Below are 19,733 nucleotides of genomic sequence, written 5' to 3'. Positions count from 1 at the left end.
TCCCCCCCGCCCGCACCCCTGGCCCGCTCCCCCGCCCCCCCCCCCGCCTTCCCCGCCCCCCCCCCGGCCCGCCCCCGGCCCACCCCCGCCCGCACCCCCCCCCCCCGCCCGCACCCCTGGCCCGCTCCCCCGCCCCCCCCCCCCGCCTTCCCCGCCCCCCCCGGCCCGCCCCCGGCCCACCCCCGCCCGCACCCCCCCCCCCGCCCGCACCCCTGGCCCGCTCCCCCCTGCCCCCCCGCCTTCCCCGCCCCCCCGGCCCGCCCCCGGCCCACCCCCGCCCGCACCCCCCCCGCCCGCACCCCCCCCCCGCCCGCACCCCCCCCGCACCCCCCCACCGCCCGCACCCCCGGCCCGCTCCCCCCTGCCCCCCCCCACCCGCCTTCCCCTCCCCCCGGCCCGCCCTACCTGAGCTGGCGCGGCTCGCAGTCCACGCCCGGCAGCAGCAGCCGCGCGGCCTGGCGCACGTCGTCGCTGTCCATGGAGAAGCTGCGGCGGTGGCCGGCGTGCGCCACGGCCACCCGGATCCACTCCATCAGCGGGGGCAGCACGAGGAAGGGCCTGCGGGAGAGCACGGGCTCAGGGGCCGGGCCGCGGGGTCCCCCCTCCCCACCTCCGGCCGCGGGGTCCCCCCCACTCCACCTCCGGGCCGCGGGTCCCCCCTCCCACCTCCGGGCCGCGGGTCCCCCCCTCTCCACCTCCGGGCCGCGGGTCCCCCCTCCCACCTCCGGCCGCGGGTCCCCCCTCCCCACCTCCGGGTCCCCCCTCCCACCTCCGGGCCATGGGTCCCCCCTCCCACCTCCGGGCCATGGGTCCCCCCTCCCCACCTCCGGGGCTCCCCTCCCACCTCGGGGCCGCGGGTCCCCCCTCCCCACCTCCGGGCCGCGGGTCCCCCCTCCCACCTCCGGGGCCCCCCTCCCACCTCCGGGCCGCGGGTCCCCCCTCCCACCTCCGGGCTGCGGGTCCCCCCTCCCACCTCCGGGCCGCGGGTCCCCCCTCCCACCTCCGGGGCCCCCCCTCCCACCTCCGGGCCGCGGGTCCCCCTTCCCACCTCCGGGCTGCGGGTCCCCCCCTCCCACCTCCGGGCTGCGGGTCCCATCCCACCCCACCTCCGGGCCGCGGGTCCCCTCTCCCCACCTCCGGGCCTCGGGGTCCCCTCTCCCCACCTCCGGGGCCACCCTCCCACCTCCGGGCCGCGGGTTCCCCCTCCCCACCTCCGGGCCGCGGGTTCCCCCACCCCACCCCTCCGGGCCTCGGGGTTCCCCCACTCCACCCCTCCGGCCGCGCGTCCCCTCTCCCCACCTCCGGGCCGCGGGTCCCCCCACCCCACCCCTCCGGGCCCTTTCCCGCGGCCCGGCCCCTCTGGGCGGCAGACCCCGCCTCTGAAGCCCCCTCCCCGGGGCGGGACCTTTGGAGACATCCCTGCCCCTCGGGAGGCGACCCCGGGGCCGGCTGCCTGGAGTCCTTGGGCCTCGGTTTCCTCATCCGTGAAACGGGAGGATGCCGAGGCCACCGGGAGGGTGCCGGCGACAGACACCGTCCCGCTGCGCGTCATGTGAACGCCAGGGAGATGAGTCACTGGGAGGGCCGGGAAGCGCGGTCCGCAGCTCCACCGCCGGGAAGCCGGCGGCTGCCTGCGGAGGGGGGGCCTCCCCGGCCCTGAGGGGACCCGCGCCCCCTTCCCACAGGGCACCCCCCGCCCCCAGCCCCAGCTCTGAACCAGCCAAGCCCAGGCCAGCTGCCAGCAAAAGCCCATCTTGGGGGCCTTGGTGTGGACCCCCCCCCCCCAACTCTGAAATGCGATCAAGTCCCAGTGGGGAGATTAACTCGCTGCGGGTTTAGTCTGCCCCAGCTCTAACTTTCTTGGTGTATGTGTACATTTTTCCTATTTCTTCTAGATCACACACTCAGGCCTCCCATTGGCCTGGCTGGGGCAGGGGCAGCCTAAATGACACCCAGGCCCTGTCCTAGGATTCTGACTTACTTGGTATAGGGTGGGCAGTTAAAAAACAAACAAATATTAAAAAACAAAACCAAAACCTTGTCCTGCTCAGTGCTGGTGGCCCACCCCTGCAATCCTAGCTACTCAGAAGGCTGAGATCTGAGGGTGGAGGTTCAAAGCCAGCCCAGGCAGGAAAGTCCCTGAAACGCTTTATCTCCATTTAATCACCAAAATGCCAGAAGTGGAGCTGCTGAGGCTTAAGTGGTAGAGCACTAACCTTGAGGGAGAAAAAAGCAAGCAAGCAAACAAGCAAACAAACATACTCAGGGACAGAGCCCAGGCTCTTAAGTCCAAGCCCTAGGACCAGCACAAAAACAGAACAAAATATCACTTATGAACTGAATGTGCATCAAAATTACCTGGACACTTCCTTAACATAGGTTGCTGGTCCCAATTCCCTGAGCATTTCTGATTTTGGGGTGGACCCAGGAACTGGCTATTTTTTTTTTTTTTTGGTCACTTGTGGGGCTTGAACTCTGGGCCTGGATGTTTGTCCCTGAGCTCTTCAGCTCAAGGCTAGCATTGTACCACTTGAGCCATAGCACCACATCCAGTTTTCTGGTGGTTAATTGGAGATAAGAGTCTCACTGACTTTCTTTCCCTGGGCTGGCTTTGAACCATGGTCATCAGATCTCAGCATCCTAGTAGCTAGGATGACAGGCGTGAGCCACTGGCGCCCAACAGGAACTGGCTTTTTACAGCTGTTCTGGACACCTGTGCTACTGACCGAGGGATACAGAACTGCTCTGAAGTCACCGTGGGAGGGCCTGAGAAGGGGGGTGGTGTGCAGATTTCCTGGCTTATCTCCAGAGATGCAGACTGTGTAGAAACCAAGAATACAATTGCACCCAGCATCCCGTATGATTCAGTAGAGGTAGACCACTCTTTGAGAAATGGATTCTATAGAATATCCCAAGGATTTCCGGCCATTCAGTGGGGCCTGGTCTGCTAACAGACAATGCAGATAGGTGCTAGGCTCCTCTCTGCTTCTTGTGGCCATTGGGTTGACATTTAGCCCAGGCTGGAGGGAACAGGAAGGCAGCCAGTCCCCTTGAGGTAGGCGGATGCCATGAACTTCCCCTAAGCTCTGGTGGCAGATTGTAGTTTTCCTTGAGTCAGACCTACTTTATAGACTGCTGCCAATCTGCAACCACTGAGCTTTTCAAAAAGTTCCTCTCAGGAAAGCCCAAACAAGCACTGAGAACCCACAAGGAGCTGAATCTGCCCATTTTACAGCCAGGATCCTGAGATGGATGACCATAGTTATGCTGACAGTCAAAACGGATCTGCTTTTATCTATTTTTTAACTAGTATTTTTTTTTTTTTTGTCTTTTATTTGGTACTGGGGATCGAACCCAGGACATTGAACCTGCTAGGCAAGTGCTGTGCCACTGAGCTACATCCCAGTCCAAATACCTGACCTGTTCGATGGATAATCTACATGCTGAGAACTTCAGGAGAGACCAAGATTGTTTTTCACTTTCCCAGCATGTACCCTGTTACCCAGCATGCACCTGGTCATAGACCCTTGGTGACCTGGCACATTCACTCTTGGTTACACAGTTTTGTCTCCTGAGTGTACACCCCGCCCCCCCGCCCCAGCTCTTAAGAAAAATCACCCCTTTTAACCTTCAAACCATAGTTCAAAATGCACATCTTTCTCTAGATGTTTCTCTGGAGCTGTGGCCTCTCTGGGATGCCTTCCATATAGACCCTAGCACCCTCCCCCACTCCCCACTCTGCAAGTGTCCTGTTCGCATGTCAACTGCACAAGGACAGGGACCTGGGACCGCTGGGCTCAGCGAGCTGCTACAGACTCAGCCGGTCTCGGCTCCAGGACAGCAGCAGCTGGCAGGCTGCACACACTTCATAAATATTTGTTCATGAAATAAGACGAAGATTTACCAATTTCTTACAGGGTAAAACTAATAAGCTCGAGTTTCTGGACCAGTGGACCTGTGGGACAGGCTCCCAGGGAAATTTCTGTCTGTACCAGCCTGTGGCTCAGTCTGTCTCCCTCATTTTCTCCCACTCTCCATCACCGGGATGGAATCAGGCACTCAATAAACACACGTGGACTTGAAATTGAATTGGATTCCACTGTCTCAGGTGAAGCAGGACTGATTTCTGTCACTGTCACTATCACAGTTGGAAACGAGTCCCAGAGACTTTTTCTCCCTCCTTCCCCCTGCCCCCTGGGTTATCTGGCAGAGTTGGACCCCTTCCCCCTCCTGTTTTCCTGTCTTTCCTTCACTTGCTGGCCCCAAACACAGCTCACAGCTCTGGTCCCTGGAGGGCTGTGTCTGTCAGAGCTGTCCTTGGATTGCTGCTTTTTATGCCATAGGCCCAGGTCACACAGCATGCCTGAGGAATAACTACCAAAGAGCAGCAAAGAGAAGCCCTGCTGCCAGGCAAATAACACCTTTACCAACACCACTGGCTAGTCTCAGCATAAGAAACCTTGAGCCCCCTCCAGGAGTCCGGCTTCCTCTGGAATTTTCTATGCACTTATCCTCTCGTTTCAACATTGCCTTATTTTCGTCACTCTGAGCTCAAAGAGTTTATAAGCTCATAAATTCTTTGCCAGCCACTCATTTAAAAATCTTCTTATCTTGTCTGCTCAGAGGGGGAGAAAATGGCAATGTGATGGTTTCCTTTTTTCTGTTTTTGGAAGAGCTGGAGATGGGAAGAATTTTAGGGCCTTGGGTCAAAGAGAGGGTGGAGAACGCTTAGGGAAAAAAAATACTACCCTTTGTTTCTATTATATTTATGAGAACGATGTTCCAACAGCCCCACTCCAACTGCTACAATGAGCTGCAGGGCAGACCTTCCCTAGAGCAGAGGGTGACCTGGGAGTACTCTTGGCCTTGGCACAACATTGACTCCTCCCTGGGTCTCCAGAATGAAATCTTTCTCTTGTCTTTCTCTTCTTTCTTCCCTCCCCACCCCATTCACACAGGCTTTTACAGAGCCAGAGAGAGAGAGAGAGAGAGAGAGAAAGAGGTGTATCGACAAATCAGTCTACCATCTGTCTCTACTACTTATCTCTACATACTGACGACAATCAATAATCCACTGATCAGGGGACCCAGCCATCCATTCACCTATTGACGTATCTGTCTGCCCGTCCATCTTTACGTATCTACCTCTCTACATATTGGCTTGTCATGTCAGTAGATCAATGAATCCAACCATCTGTCCATTCATCCACGGATCCATCCTTCCATCCATCTAGCCACATGTCCATCTGTATCTATCTCCTTAACAATCTTCCTACCCACATTCTATTGCTCCTGTCTCTCTGTGGAGTCCTGACTAATACACACTTGCAATGAGATTTAATTGTGCGTCCTGCACACCTGCCCTACCTGTAACCACCGACACCTTGCCCGGTTTCCCTCACTACACACAATTAGCTGAGATAGGAGGCAGCTTGGGGAGGGGAGGGGGGTCGCATGAAGATGCTTTCCTAGCATCCCGAGTCTCATGAGTGAGGAGCACAAAGCAAAGCATCATGGGAGGGAAAAGCAAAAACATGAATGCTTCCTGAAGTCAGCCACTTTGTGCCCAAAGGTCAAGAGGACAGTCAGCTCTGTTTATGGCAATTATATAAATTGCCCAGAGCAGGGCAGATGTCAGGGGATACGGGCTGAGGAGGGCATGGAAATCATGGAGGTGGTCTCTGCCTGCCAGGGCCCGCAGGTGTGCATGACTACCGCAGAACCTCCTCTGGCCTTGCTGTCAAGGCCCTGAAACAGGCTGTGTGCACAGGCACAAGCAGGCAGGACAGAGCAAAGACGGCACTCAAAGAACAATCTCCACCCACCTTGTCCACAAAGGGCTGCACATCCCTGGCCCTCACCTCCCTATCCCACCCCAGCGAAGAGGCTTCCTTTTTCCCTCCCTCCCTCCAGCTGCCCTGGGTTCCCTGCAGTTCCGTAATTACAACTTCCTCCTCTGCGTCTTTTCCACTAGCAGTTAAGTTTCCGAGAGGCTCTCATTGTTCACTTAGGACTTGCTAAGGGCCAGGCTATAGAGACTCAAGTTCTCTTCTGTTAAGGAAGTGCCATTATTTCCATGCTCTGAAGTGGGGCATCTTTGTACAACCAACGCTGGCATTTGCACATGTGACTGTGTGACTTAGAAAGATCCTGACTGTTCTGAGTTCAGTTCATTTATTTCCCTTAGACTTAAGCCTAGACTTGAGTATAGATTTTGTTGTTGTTGTTGTTAGTTGTGGGGCTTGAACTCAGGATCTGGGTGCTGTCTCTGAGCTCTTGTGCTCCAGGCTAGTGTTCTACCAGTTTGAGCCACAGCACCACTTCTTGTTTTCTGGTGGTTAATTGGGAGATAGGAGTCTCATGGATTTTCCTGTGCAGGCTGGCTTTGAACCATGATCTTTAGCTCTCAGCTTCCTGAGTAGCTAGGATTACAGGTGTGAGCTCCCAGCTCCCAGTTCCACATTATTTTCATGAAGCTCTCCAACTGGATGTCACTAGACAGGGCTAAGGCTATCAGCTCTAGGCTAAAATGGTTACAGTCACACAAGAATTAAAAAAAAAAGTTTTATAAACATTGTGTGTGTATGTGTGTGTGTGTGTGTGTGCACTTGCTCACATATATTTAAATTAGTCCGACAATGAGAGCTACATAATGTCTGTTTCCCTTTATGCCTTGGTAGTCAGGAAATTCAAAGGTAAATTTTGTGCTCAGTTATAATGAAAAAACAAAACACCTTTAGGAGAAATACTCTGAGACCTTAGACTTCCTTACTCTTCATGAATGACATTAAACAAAATTGTAATCTATGCTTTGCGGCTTTGCTACACCCTGTGTGAGTCTAGCCCCGGTCCCTTTCAGAATTAGATGGATAATAAATGCTACAGAAGTAAACATCATCAGACAGATGGCACCAAAGCCCGGAGACAGAGATGACAAGGATAAAAGAGCATCACCATGTAGACAAAGACGGCTCCTTTGAAGGAGCACAGGATGAGCATGAGCTAGAATTACTAGGATAAAGAGAGAGTAATAAAGGCGCATAGAGAAAGGAAGGAAAGAAAAGGAGAAGCCTCAGTTTACTTGGTAGACAATTTGGCACTGTGCTGACCAATGAGGTGAGGGATGACGGAATTGGGGGACACTTCTGATTTTACTAAGGGATGGTCTGGCAGGTCACTTTCTTTGTTGTTGTTGCTGCTATTGTTGGTTGTGGGGCTTGAACTCAGGGCCTGGGTGCTGTCTCTGAGTTTTTCTGCTCAAGGCTAGTGCTCTACCACTTTGAGCCATAGCTCCATTTCCAGTTTTTTTTGGTGGTTAATTGGAGATAAAAGTCTCACTCTGGACTTTCCTGCCTGGGCTTGGCTTTGAACCACAATCCTCAGATCCCAGCCTCCTGAGTAGCTAGGATTACAGATGTGAGTCACCAGCGCCCGGCTATACAGGCTGCTTCTTAAACTGGACCTTGGTTCTGTCTAGGGAAGGGCTACACGGGTGCCATGTTCAGGCTGAGTACCTGGTAAGACGGAAGGGAGTGAGCATGCATCCAATCCCTTCCCAGGAGATTCCTCAACCCCTCCCCCTAGGGAAGGGGTGGAGTCCTGAGCCAGTCCTAGAGCCAGCAGAGGGGCCAGTAGGAAGCAGGGGATCAAGGAAGCGCCTGAGTAATCTGTCAGATGGAGGTTCTGGCCACAGGGAGTATTCTGTGTGCCCCGATGGAGGGGTGAAGGCAGGGAGCAGGTACTCAGCTGGGTTGCAGGAGCTGATTCTGGGTAGGACTTGGGTTCAAGGGGGAGTGCATGAGGCACAGATGTGACCCTAGGCAGAGAGGGTCAGGGAAGTGCCCGGCTAGCAGATGCCTTTCCCTGGAAGCCTTCTGTCAACCATCTTTGACATCAGACACTGAACACAAATTGAGACATCAGATTTAAAAAGTACATTCGATGCCAGGTGCCAGTGGCTCCTGTCTGTATAATCCTAACTACTCAGGAGGCTGAGATCTGAAGATCTAGGACTGAAGCCAGCCCAGGCAGGAAAGAGTGTGAGACTCATCTCCAATGAAGTACCAAAACAAAAAGCTGGCAATGCAGCTGTGGCTCATGTGGGAGAGCCCTAGCCTTAAGTGGTAAAAGCTAATTAAGGGACAGTGCCCAGATCCCAAGTTCAAGCCCCAGGACCATCACAAAACAAACAACAAAAAGACCTTACCCAACTCCCTGCCATTTCTGTGCACCAGGCCAGTCCATTTCCAGACCGGAACCAAGAGCCCAAGTGTCATGTGACTTGCCATTTGGTCCAGCTACCTTGTGGCAACAAGATGAAAACTCAAAGTCATCTGGGCCAGAGCATGTGCTGACGGGAATAGTTATCTATATAACCAGACAAACATTTACTTAGTGCCCAGTCCTGTGGAACCCCTGTCCTTACGGAAAGAGGTGGAGTTTAAGGATGAACAAGCAGACAATTGCCTCCCAGGTACCCCTAGTCTGGGCATTTGGACTGGAGGTTCAACCCTTATAAAGCTTTAGGTTTGGCTGGTCCAGCCCCCGCGCAGGCCTGGAATTCTTGTGCAGCACTGGGCACACCATAGCAGGAATGAACTGGTTGAACCCAGGCCTGGGAGACCCAAAAGGCTGTATGCTTAGAAGAATAGTGGTGGTGAGTGGGGTGTATGTAGGAAGGTGAAGAGGAGTTGAGTCTTGTGTAGAATCAGATTCGAGTAAGTGAAGCTCCTACTTGAACACATCCTACAACACGCAGAGGGGAAGGTAGACAGGCTGGAAGACTGGAGCACAGTAAGAATAGGGGTTAGGGCCTGCTGGGAAAACTGGCAAGACCATGGGGCACACGAAGCTTGTGTGCAGGAGCTCCCCCTGTAGGCCATGGGTGGTATAGCTGGACTTTGTTCATTGTTTTTCCCCCCTGAATCTCATGTGGGGTGGGTTTTGTGTTGTTGCTTTTTTTTTTTTTTTTGGTCGGTCGTGGGGCTTGAACTCTGGGCCTGGGCGCTGTCCCTCAGCTCTTCAGCTCAAGACGAGCGCTCTACCACTTGAGCTACAGTGCCACTTCCGGTTTTCTGGTGGTTTATTGGAGATAGGAGTCTCACGGTCTCTCCTGCCCGGGTTGGCTTTGAACCGCGATCCTCAGATCTCAGCCTCCTGAGTAGCTAGGGTTACAAGCGTGAGCCACCAGCGCCTGGCTGTGTTGTTGCTTTTTGTGTGTGGGTTTGGTGTGTGTGTGTGTGTGTGTGTGTGTGTGTGTGTGTGTGTGTGTGTGTGCATGCGCACCAGTCCTGAGGCTTGAACTCAGGACCTGGGTGCTGTCCCTGAGTTTTATTGCTCAAAGCTGGAGCTCTACCACTTAAGCCATACCTTCACTTCCAGCTTTTTGCTGGCTAACTGGAGATAAGAGTCTCACAGACACCGGACACCTGTGACTCACACCGTGATCCTTGCTACTCAGGAGGCTGAGATCTGAGGATTGTGGTTCGAAGGCAGCCCTGGCAGGAAAGTCTGTGAGACTCTCATCTCTAATTAACCACCAGAAAACTGGAAGTGGTACTGTAGCTCAAAGTGGTAGAGCGCTAGCCTTGAGCAAAAGAGCTCAGAGACTGCGCCCAGGCCCCCAGTTCAAGCCCCATGACTGACAAAAGAAAAAAAATAAAGAGCCTCACAGACTTTGCTGATCAAGCTGGTTTCAAACTGTGATCCTCAGGTCTCAGCCTCTTGAGGAGCCAGGATCTCAGGAGTGAGCCATCAATGCCTGGCTCAGACTGGATCTTTTCAGTTCTACTCAGTTTTAGTGGGTCCATTGCGTTATCATTAGAATATCATCCTGACTCGCATTCCTGTCTGCAGGCACTCCCACAGCCATCCTGGCGAATGTGTGAACATGGATGTACGGCTGTCCTGTGAATGCCACCTACACCTCAGCCCACGTTGCTCTCTTCCGTTTAATCGCGACGAATGTCCTTTCTAGAACGCTGCACTCATCCTCTCTCTGTCCCTTCTCCTGCTGTGCTTCCCTTTCTCTCCATCGTCCCCATCACCCTCCGTTCCCCTGGGCTAGGCTCCCCCCCCCACATCCCAGAGCCCTGCACCCATAATGCAATGGGCCATCACATGTCTTTAGCACCACTCAGCCAAGGGGGTGGTGGTGAATTATTCATAGTTGTGTCCTCCAGTCTTGCAGGCAGTAAAGTTTGTCTCATTTCCTGGCTTGTTTCTCTAGATTGTTCCTTGGGTGAGGAGGATAGGGACTCTGGTCCTGGGTCCTGTCCCATCATCCTCTAGCTCCTGAATCAACTGTCATGGAGTAAATGAATGATTGTGTTAAGTGAATGAATGAATGAATGTGTGACAGAGTCCTGGAAAATCTGTTGTTTTATGAGCTGGTGGTCTCCCTGATGGACTCTGGGGTGGGAAGGGGGAGGTGAGGGGGACTCACTGGAATGCAATATAAAGAACAAGGTAAAAGAATAATAATAATTAAAAAGTACAATGTGGCTCACTTCTGGGTGTGCTGAGGGGAGGCATCCAGAGTCATTAGGACTGAATGAAAACCAGATTTGAGTAAAAACTAGGTTAAAAGTCCAGCCCAGCACCCTGCCAAGCCCAGAATAAATCTCAGTGACTGTTAAAGATGACAGAGCTGCTGGCCTATTGGGGGCAGGTTCCTTGGCCCAGACTACACGGGCTCCCCAATGAAGATCAGCGGGGTGCAGGGGAGAGGCCCCAGCTAAGGTCCTAGGCACAGCCCTGGACGGAGCTCCTCCACAACCGCTCAACTTGCATGCAAGGAGGATTCAGAGCTGCGAAATGGGACTGATCAAAATGCTTTCAGGTCTGCAGGTAATAAGGGCAGGCTTAAGATATTGCCTGGTTAAAAAATGGTTTGTAGTCTAGCCTAATGAGACCTAATTTGTTTTGGTTTAATTCAACTCAAAGAGTTCACTTTAAGCTTTGTGGTGATTCTCACCAGTTAGGGGACAGAACCCAAACACTATCCCGCAGCAACTGGCCCTGCTCACCTTGGACTTCAACTCCTAGGATTCTCCCCACTCCGTTTGCTCCAGCCTCCCTGACCTTCTAGTAGGTCTTTATGAACTTGCCAAGAATGCTCCGGCCCCAGGGCCTTTGCACTTGCCGCTCTCTCCAGCCCTCAGGGGTCCATAAAACTTGCTGCCTTACTGATTTTAAGTCTCTGCCCAAAACACTACCTTCTTCAAGGAGCCTGTCCACCTCTCATCCCCTGTTCCTGGTTTGGGTATGTAGTTTTATTTCTCCTTATGCTACATGTCCAGGCCTGGTACGATATTATGCATGCATTGGGTCCTGCTCTGTCTCTTGGGTAAAAGGGAGACTTCACGAGAACAGGTATTTTACCCCGTCTATGAGATGCTCTAGAACTATCTACTCTGGGTGCTGCTATGGCCGGCCTCTATGCTTGTGCATACTGCAGAGGTTTCGGTGCCCAGTGAACTCTGAGACAAACACAGACGCCACTCTCTGCGAAGCCCTGAGATAAGGATGACGCAAGGCCTTATGGGACAATGAAGTAGGTGATTCCAAGGTGGTCAGACCTGGGGAAGGGAGGGAGGATGGGCTGGGAGACTGCCCTGAGCTCGGAAGGTGGTGGTGGTGGGTGGGGGGGATAAAAAGGTGTGTGGGAGCTGACAGAAAGCACCCAGGCAGGGCAAATCAGAGGAGGAAATGCAGGGCAACTTGGGGTGGGATTCTGTGGAGGAGCTGAGGGAGAAAAAGATGGGAGTTAGGGTAGAAAATAAAGAGATAGTAAACATAGCACGAAGCTGGTTCTGTTTATTTATTATTATTTTTCGTGTGTAGATCCCAGGGCTTGAACTCAAGGCCTAGGCATTTTTTATTAGCTCAAGGCTGGCATTCTACCACTTGAGCCATAGTGCCACGTCCAGCTTTGTGCTGTTTAATTGGAGATAAGAGTCTCACAGACTTTCCTGCCTGGGCTGGCTTGGAACTGTGATCCTCAGATCTCAGACTCCTGAGTAGCTAGGATTACAGGTGTGAGCCACTGGGGTATGTGGCTGGTTTTATTTATTGAGGAGCTCCAGGGATCAATGTCCAAAGAACCCATAGAATTAGATGATTGGCTCTGGGGTTCCAGATGCTGAGGCAGGGGGTCCCAGGGCAGCCCAAACCCCAAGGCATCTGTTGTGTGGGGCTGGGCCTACGTACTTGTTACATCATGATCTGTGCCTAGTAGGCTGGCAGAAAGGAGCCATCAAGGAAAAGGCAGGGTAGACCTAGACTTAGTAAGTTCCCTGGGAAGTGTTTCTGGAAGGTTCTCTGTGGTCCTAGTTGGTACCTTCTAGGGGTGTGTGTGTGTGTGTGTGTGTGTGTGTGTGTATGTATATATGTATATGTGTATATATATATATATATATATATATATATATATATTTTGACAGTCTTGAGCCTTGAACTCAGAGCTTGGACACTGTCCCTGAGCTTCTTTTGCTGAAGGCTAGCACCCTACCACTTAAGCCACAATGCCACTTTTGGCTTTTTCTATTTAGGTGGTACTGAGGTATTGAACCTAGGGCTTCATGCATGCCAGGCAAGCATTCTACCACTAAGCCACATTCCCAGCTCTGCCTGGGTTTTGCCATGGAATGGTTTCCTTTCTCATTTACAAAAGAAGTTCCTTCTATTCCTCATCGCCCTGCCCAGGGTCTGGGGAGGGGGCTGGCGTGGTGGGGGGGTAGGGATGGGGCTCCGGTCAGGGGCTTGGAGAACACTGTGAGTGAGGGCTGTAGGAGGGGCTGGATCCAGCCCCATGGCTTGACCTTGGCAGTGGGAAGAGAAAGGGAAGCCTGGGAAAATATCTGCCTTCCTCTGTCAGCACCTGGGCCTAAATTCCCAGGCAGGCCTGAGCCTGACAGGGCAAATGTACACTGAATTCCTCGCCTGTTTGCAGGACTGAGCAACTAATTTCTCAGACAAGTGTGTGTGTGTGTGTGTGTGTGTGTGTGTGTGTGTGTGTGTGTGTGTGTGTGTGTGTGCGCGCATGCACACAAGTGTCTGTGCTATGACATGAACTCAGCCACAGCTCCACTTTTGGCTTTTTGAGGATCAAGTGGGTAAAACAGTCTCACGATCTCTTCTGCCCGGGCTAGCTTCCAGTCATGATTCTCAGATCTCAGCCTCCTGAGCAGAGCCACAAGGATGAGCTTTCCAGCTCTGGCTGCAACATTTCTTTTCTTTTTTATTTTGTGTGCCAGTCCTGGGATCTGAACTCTGGGCCTGGAGTGCTGTTCCTCAGCTATTTTGCTCAAGGATGCCACTCTACCACTTGAGTCACAGCTTCACGACTGGCTTTTTGGTGGTTCAATGTTGATAAAGAGTCTTATGCATATTCCTGCCTGGGTTGGCTTTGAACCGTGATCCTCATATCTCTGCCTCCTGAGTAGCTAGGATTACAGGAGTATGATTCTGGCACCTGGCTGCAATGTTTCTGATATTCAAGGAAAACAGAAGATAGAGAAAACTGAACTCCAGAGTTAAAACAAACAAACATAGACACACAGAAAACACAGACAGCAGATGAATTCCTGGCCACGTGGTGTGCTCGTTTCTACAGACTTGGCTGAGTGGCATATGCGATGAACTGGGTAGGTGGAACGAGGTCACAGCTTGCTTTCCGATGCTGCCTCGTTGCCTCTCTCTCTTCTAGAAGCCATGCAGGTGGGCAGCAGTGGGATGGCTGCACATCCTGAGGCCCCCACCCTGTTCCCAGGTCCCACTGTGGCTACTCACTACGTGGTTGAAGAAATCCCATCGCTTTTTTGCAGCCCATGTCTGGAGATGCAGAGAGCAGCCCTGCCTGACCTTGCTCTTCCTGGCTCTGCTGAGCCGGGCGGGGAGAGGTCCTGGAGTGGTAAGGTGCTAAGATCTGTCATGACTATGGAATGTGAGCTTGTGGGGTGTCTCCCTGGACCTTCTGGCTCCTGATTCATGTTCTCTTGCAATTTCTCACAGAGGCCCTGCAAATGAACCCCTCAGTCGCTCTATTCCAAATAGATGACTCTTTGTATATCTGTTTCTTCTCCCCAGATATTTTAGTGATCCTACGGTGGGTCGTTTTAAAGGAATAGCAATTTACAAACTGGAAACCATCCAAAATGACTGATCAGCAATATGGGAACTCGGAGGCACATTATGATGCATTCAGAAGATGGAATATTATGCAGTGATTAAAAATGATGGGCAAGAATATTCCAGAGCAGCAGAAAATGCTTATGGCATGCTATAAAGAGAAATTAAAAAGGACATAAAGTTACACAAGTCCAACTCAACTCTCTTTAAAAAAAATAGCCCTCACGATTTATATTAAAAAAGAAAAAAAAGTGCAATGTACTAATTGTAGCTAACCTCTGGGTAGGAAAATTATAGAGAATTTTAACTTTCCTTTTACTAGGTTTTTTTTTTTGTAGTTTCCAACGTTAGAAATAAATGAGCACATATATGTACCTTTTCCAGAAAAAAAAATATGATGGTGTGAAAATTTGCATGTAAAGCTCCTCAAATTGTAGCTGGAAAAAAAACCCCAAACAAACCAAAAACAAACAACAAAACCGCAATGGGACATGGCCTGGGTAAGTCACTCAGTCTGTGATTAAATCCATAAAAGCCCTGGAAAATCACAGACACGAGGGAGGCATTGTTTGCAAACACAGATTTTACAAAGCAAAGTCAACCCAGCTCCAAGTCCTTGGTGGGGGCAGAGGAGCAGATGCACCATCCCAGACTGTGAAGCCCAGAAGCTCACTGGCTGCTATCCGCACCGCTATCTCTGAAAGGCTGGAGACAACGGACGGACGTGAGGCTCACCAGTTGGATGACAGTTCAGAGCCCCGCAAACACAAACAGCTACACACACAGTAGATTCCAGGCTGGTCAGCGGGGTGTTGTTTCGGATGTAGCTCTATTCCGTTCTACAAGCATTTATTGAGCACCTACTATATGCCATTCACCTATTATGATCGCTCGGTGTCCTTTCAGGTGGGAGGGAAGGAAGGAGGATGTAGAAGGAAGGTGAGGCTGAAAATGAATCTTGGAAGGACGGAGGAAGGAGTGTTCTAACAAGAAGGCAAAAGCACATGCAAAGGTGCTTGTAGATTCTCTGCAAATGTGCTCGGGACTACAAATGAATCCTCAAATCCCTCTTGGTCTTTATTTATCTTTCTCAGGAAGCTAGTGAACTTTCTCTTGTTCCAAGATATCTTTTGACTTTAAATTCCATGTGGAACGAAAGAACAGTCCAGTGAAACACCACATATGTCCAGGCTATGAAAGCAACAAAACCCCCACGCACTGTCTCCCTGGAGCACAACAGAGCCCAGCCACTTTTGCACATGGGCAGGGGACTCAGACCGGACGGAAATGCTTTCACAGATAGCCACAGAGCTGATCTCTGGGCCCAGAGATGCTGATTCCCTCTTTATAGCTCTTTTTGTACTCAATCACATTTCCTTTAGTGACGTGTATTCATTTTATATCCCGTAAACATTCAGGAAGATTATGAAATTCTTCTAGGGACTAGAGACAAAGCTTTCAAATATTATTCATAATGGTCTAAGGCAGTGAAGCAGCCCAGGGAATATGGGTTGGGATCAGAGCTTGAAGCAAGCATTCCAGTTCCAACCAGTGCAGAATTCCAGGCAAGTGTACCAGCTCCGGTTAACATGAACGGTTCCATCAACCTCCTACCTTATCTCATACAGAATACGCTGATACTGTTAAAATTCGATTCCAGGTCAAGTTTTAAAAATGAACATTAAAGTCAGCAATTTTTTTCTGGAAAAGGCCCGAGTAATGTTTGTCAGCTCTTTGGATCTTCAAGTCTCTGTCAAAATGAATCAACTGAGCCACAGTGCGAAAACTGCCAGAAGTAACAGGCAAGCACCTGGGGGTGGGGGTGTGCCAATAAAACTTTATTAGCAAAAACATGGGTGATGGGTACCATTTATTTGCTAATCTCTGCGCTACCCTTGATTTAAGGGCTCACCCAAGGGCTGTAGCCTGCAGCTTCAAACATAGGGTTAGAATAATTTTAGCATGGCCAGATTATAAATGGATCATATTTAAAAGTTTCTTTTTTCTCCCTCCCTCTTTCATTTCTTCCACCTCCTCCTCCTCCTCCTCCTTTTTGGTAGCACTGAACTGTAATCCTTCTAATCTCCTCCTGAATAGCTCCAATTACAGGCATGAGCCACTAAACACCATTAAAAAAACGTTTCTAGCCGGGCGCTGGTGGCTCACGCCTGTAATCCTAGCTACTCAGGAGGCTGAGATCTGAGGATCGTGGTTCAAAGCCAGCCCGGGCAGGAGAGACCATGAGACTCCTATCTCCAATAAACCACCGGAAAACCGGAAGTGGCGCTGTAGCTCAAGTGGTAGAGCACTCGCCTTGAGCTGAAGAGCTGAGGTACAGCGCCCAGGCCCAGAGTTCAAGCCCCACGACCGACAAAAAAAAAAAAAAAAAAAAAAAAAAACGTTTCTTAGTCAATTATTTCCAATTCAGCATGGACTTTTTTCTTTCCTTAGCATTTAGAGCCAGGTGTGGTGACACATGTCTATAATCCCAGCCACACAGGGAGGCATAAGTAGAACTGAGGTCTGTCTCCTGGGTAAAAAGTATAAGACTCGATCTCAAAGATAACGGAACCAATAAAGGGCTGGCAGTGTGGCTCAAGCAGTTGGTATTTGCCTAGCAAATGCAAACCCCTGAGTTCACAATTAGCGAATGAACAAATGAATGAGCGAATGGATAGATGCAAACGTTTAATGGCAGCTGGGATCTGGGTCACTTCCAAATGTCCATATACAGCCTTGCAGGCCACTAGTTTAATAACTGGTCTCCTTACTCTCCCGTGTCCTTAGTCACCCGGTAACCCTACGTTCCCCCAGACCCACTAACCCTGAGCTGGATCTTCTAGGGCCTTCTAAATAAGGTGGACATGCTCCTTTCTCTAGAAGATGAGGAACTAGCATCCTTCCTCTGAGAAAAGGCACTCAGGACAGCTCTGAAGTGCCTGGAGAGTTCTCCTCTCCCTTCCTTTGGGTCCTGAGGCTTCCTGGACATTCCAGGTTGAAGCTGTAGTTAGTTTTCATTTCTAGTTTGTCAACCAATCAGTTGTGACTGTCAGGTAATCAGTCGTTGGCCAATCAGAGTCCAAAGTACTGAATTATGTAAATAATGCATTCCTGATTGGAGATGTATTAAGCTCTCACATCTGGTTTGTCAGCCAATCAGTTTTCAGCCAATCAGGGCCCAAAATACTGAATTATGCAAATAATGCATCCGGGTACTGTTTAGTGGAGAAAAGCAAACTAAAAGAGTATATAGTGAGCCACGCAGATGCAAGGACTCCAATCCTGGGTTTGGGAACTTCTCATACTACGGCAAGCTTAGTCCTCCAAGATAAGAGTCCATCTTCAAGCTCCCCTTGCTGGTGCTCAGGCTGGGCCACCAAAGCAATGTGACACAGGTGACTGCAGCCGGGACAGGCGGTGACAGAGACATTAGCTCTCAGCTCCCTGGGACGGGAGTGTCACGGTGGTGGTGTGAGGTCTGTGCCCATGCTCCGCATGACGGCCATGAGATTAGTGCTGGAGAAAACTGACACGGGGCACAGCTCCGGGCTGTGTGATCCAGAAGCCTGGTTCTCGGGCCCCTGTGACCGTGGCAATGGTCAGTAGGGACCCAACATTCAGATTCAGAGGCCTTATCTGGCTCGGCAGGCCAGCACCACACACCACCCCGCACCCACACCCATCTGCCCAGGGGACACTGAGGTGTGTGGATGTGAGCTCCGCTTGAGCAGTCATGGTCTCCAAGCCCCAGTAGCTCCTGAGTGGAGCTGCATGGAGTCAGTGTCCAAGGTGCATGACCAGTTCTAAGAGTTGAGGCATTCAGGAAGCCCAGAGCTCTGACTCTTTAGTAAGCGTTATCCAGTACCCCAGGCCAGATGTGATTTACCAGCGTGGGGTCACTCTGACTGCCAGCAGTGTTGCCTAGTAACACAGCTGAGGATGCAAGTTTTAGCCAGTTTCCAGGGAGACAGAAGCAAAGAATTAACCCAAAGTCAAACTTGTCTGCAGAGGGGGAAAGAGTGAGCCCTTGCTACCCTGGCTGGCTCTCCCCAAGGTTTTCTTCTGCTCCAGGCAGCCACTGTGGGTCTGGTGGGTGTTTGCAGTAAACCTCTTGGCTGGTGGAGCTACTCGTGTGGAACACAGCTCTCCCTGCCATTCCAACACACACACACAGTCCTTTGTGGAAAAGACTGAGTGCAGCCATCGCTGGCCTTCTCTACCTTGTGCTTCACCTGGTGGTGTCCAGGGCAGTGCGTCGAAATGAGCTGCACCTGTCAGCTGGGTCAGAGAAGGAGACACTTGGGCTGTGAGAGGAGAGAGCGCTGTTGGTAAAGAGAGAGCCTTCTGGACAACGGGGTTGGGGGCCATGGATGTCCTGTGTTGCTCTGTTTGCTTTGTGAGCTCTGTTTCTTTGGGTGTAACTTCTTCCATGTGTTAATTCTGTTTTTGATTCACATCATTCATTTTCCTCAAACCATTGGCCACCGGTGACTGGTTGTGTGGCTGAGCTTGTAGGTGAGACTGCCCAGCAGGCATTCTGCCACAATCTGTGGGTAATATCATGCTCAGAGCAGGGGCAAGATCTGTCACTCCCTCGCTAGACACTCTGGCTTGTTTTTGGTGAGACTGCATGAAGCAGAGCTAATGATCTGCCTAGTCTTCAGAGTTCCTCCCAGGCATTACCAGCTTCCTAAAGGCATGAACCCCTCCTTTTTAACCTATTAGGTTTTTTTTTTTTACACTGTGTGGCAACCACTTATTGAGATGATCTATGGCCCAGACTATCTGGGAATCACTGCTGTTCCCAGCAGCGGTTATGATAGAGGGGAAGAAAATCTTGTCTGTGTTTCAGGATGATTCGATTTGAAAACCACTGGCCAGGCATGAGACTTCAAGCCTGCAATCCCAATTACTTGGGAGGTGGATTGGAAGGGTCGCTGTTGGAGGCTTGCTCAGGCAAGAAAAAAAACCAGACCTCAGCTCAACCTATAAGTAGAGTGGGGTGGTACACACCTGGGTTTCTAGCTGCTCAGGAAGCCAGACATATGACTATCTAATTTGGTTCCAGGCAAAGAAAGACAGGAGGCCCAAGGATAATATAAGTAAATAAATAAATAGAAACAGGAGGCCCTATCAAATATATAAATAAGTAAATACCCAGAACCAAAAAAAGGCTGTGGTATGGCTTAAGTGGTTGAACACTTGCTAAACAAATACAAGGAATTAAAAAAAAGCATCACTGAAAATAAATAAGTAAATATATAACCAATCCACAAACCCATCAGTAGCCTACCATCAAGATTAATGGGGTAGGCTACAGACGGTGTTCTGTGCTGGTTTTGATTCACATGCTAACTGCTAACACCCAGTTAACTGCATTAGGGATCGGGAAGAAGTAGCTACTATTCTAGAGATGACCACACCCTGGCCTCTGCAGGGACAAGGACAGTAGCATTTTAGACTAAAACAGAAAAAGAAAACGTTGCCTTCTATTACCTCCTTCTACACCAGGCCAGGCATGGCCCAGGAGAGCTAAGCTATGATTTTGGATTCATTGCTGTGCTAGTCTTGTGAGTGTGGCCTTTTCCCCTTCTACAGGTGAC

At 51.2% G+C, this 19,733-nt stretch overlaps 1 protein-coding gene across 1 annotated transcript in view; it reads right to left on the bottom strand.

Annotated features, from left to right (window-relative positions):
* The window catches only part of Btbd11 (BTB domain containing 11), a 226,066-nt gene that overhangs the window by 53,964 nt on the left and 152,369 nt on the right, over positions 1 to 19,733 (bottom strand). Inside the window, exon 4 of the mRNA XM_042693126.1 lies at positions 406 to 558. Coding sequence (XP_042549060.1) covers positions 406 to 558 — 153 coding nt within the window. The remainder of the gene's footprint in view (positions 1 to 405; positions 559 to 19,733) is intronic.

Source organism: Dipodomys spectabilis, unplaced genomic scaffold (assembly GCF_019054845.1).
Source record: "Dipodomys spectabilis isolate Male_0828 unplaced genomic scaffold, ASM1905484v1 ptg000163l, whole genome shotgun sequence".
Taxonomy (NCBI): domain Eukaryota; kingdom Metazoa; phylum Chordata; class Mammalia; order Rodentia; family Heteromyidae; genus Dipodomys; species Dipodomys spectabilis.
Note: the sequence above shows the minus strand (reverse complement) of the source record. Positions and strands in the feature narration are given on the sequence as shown.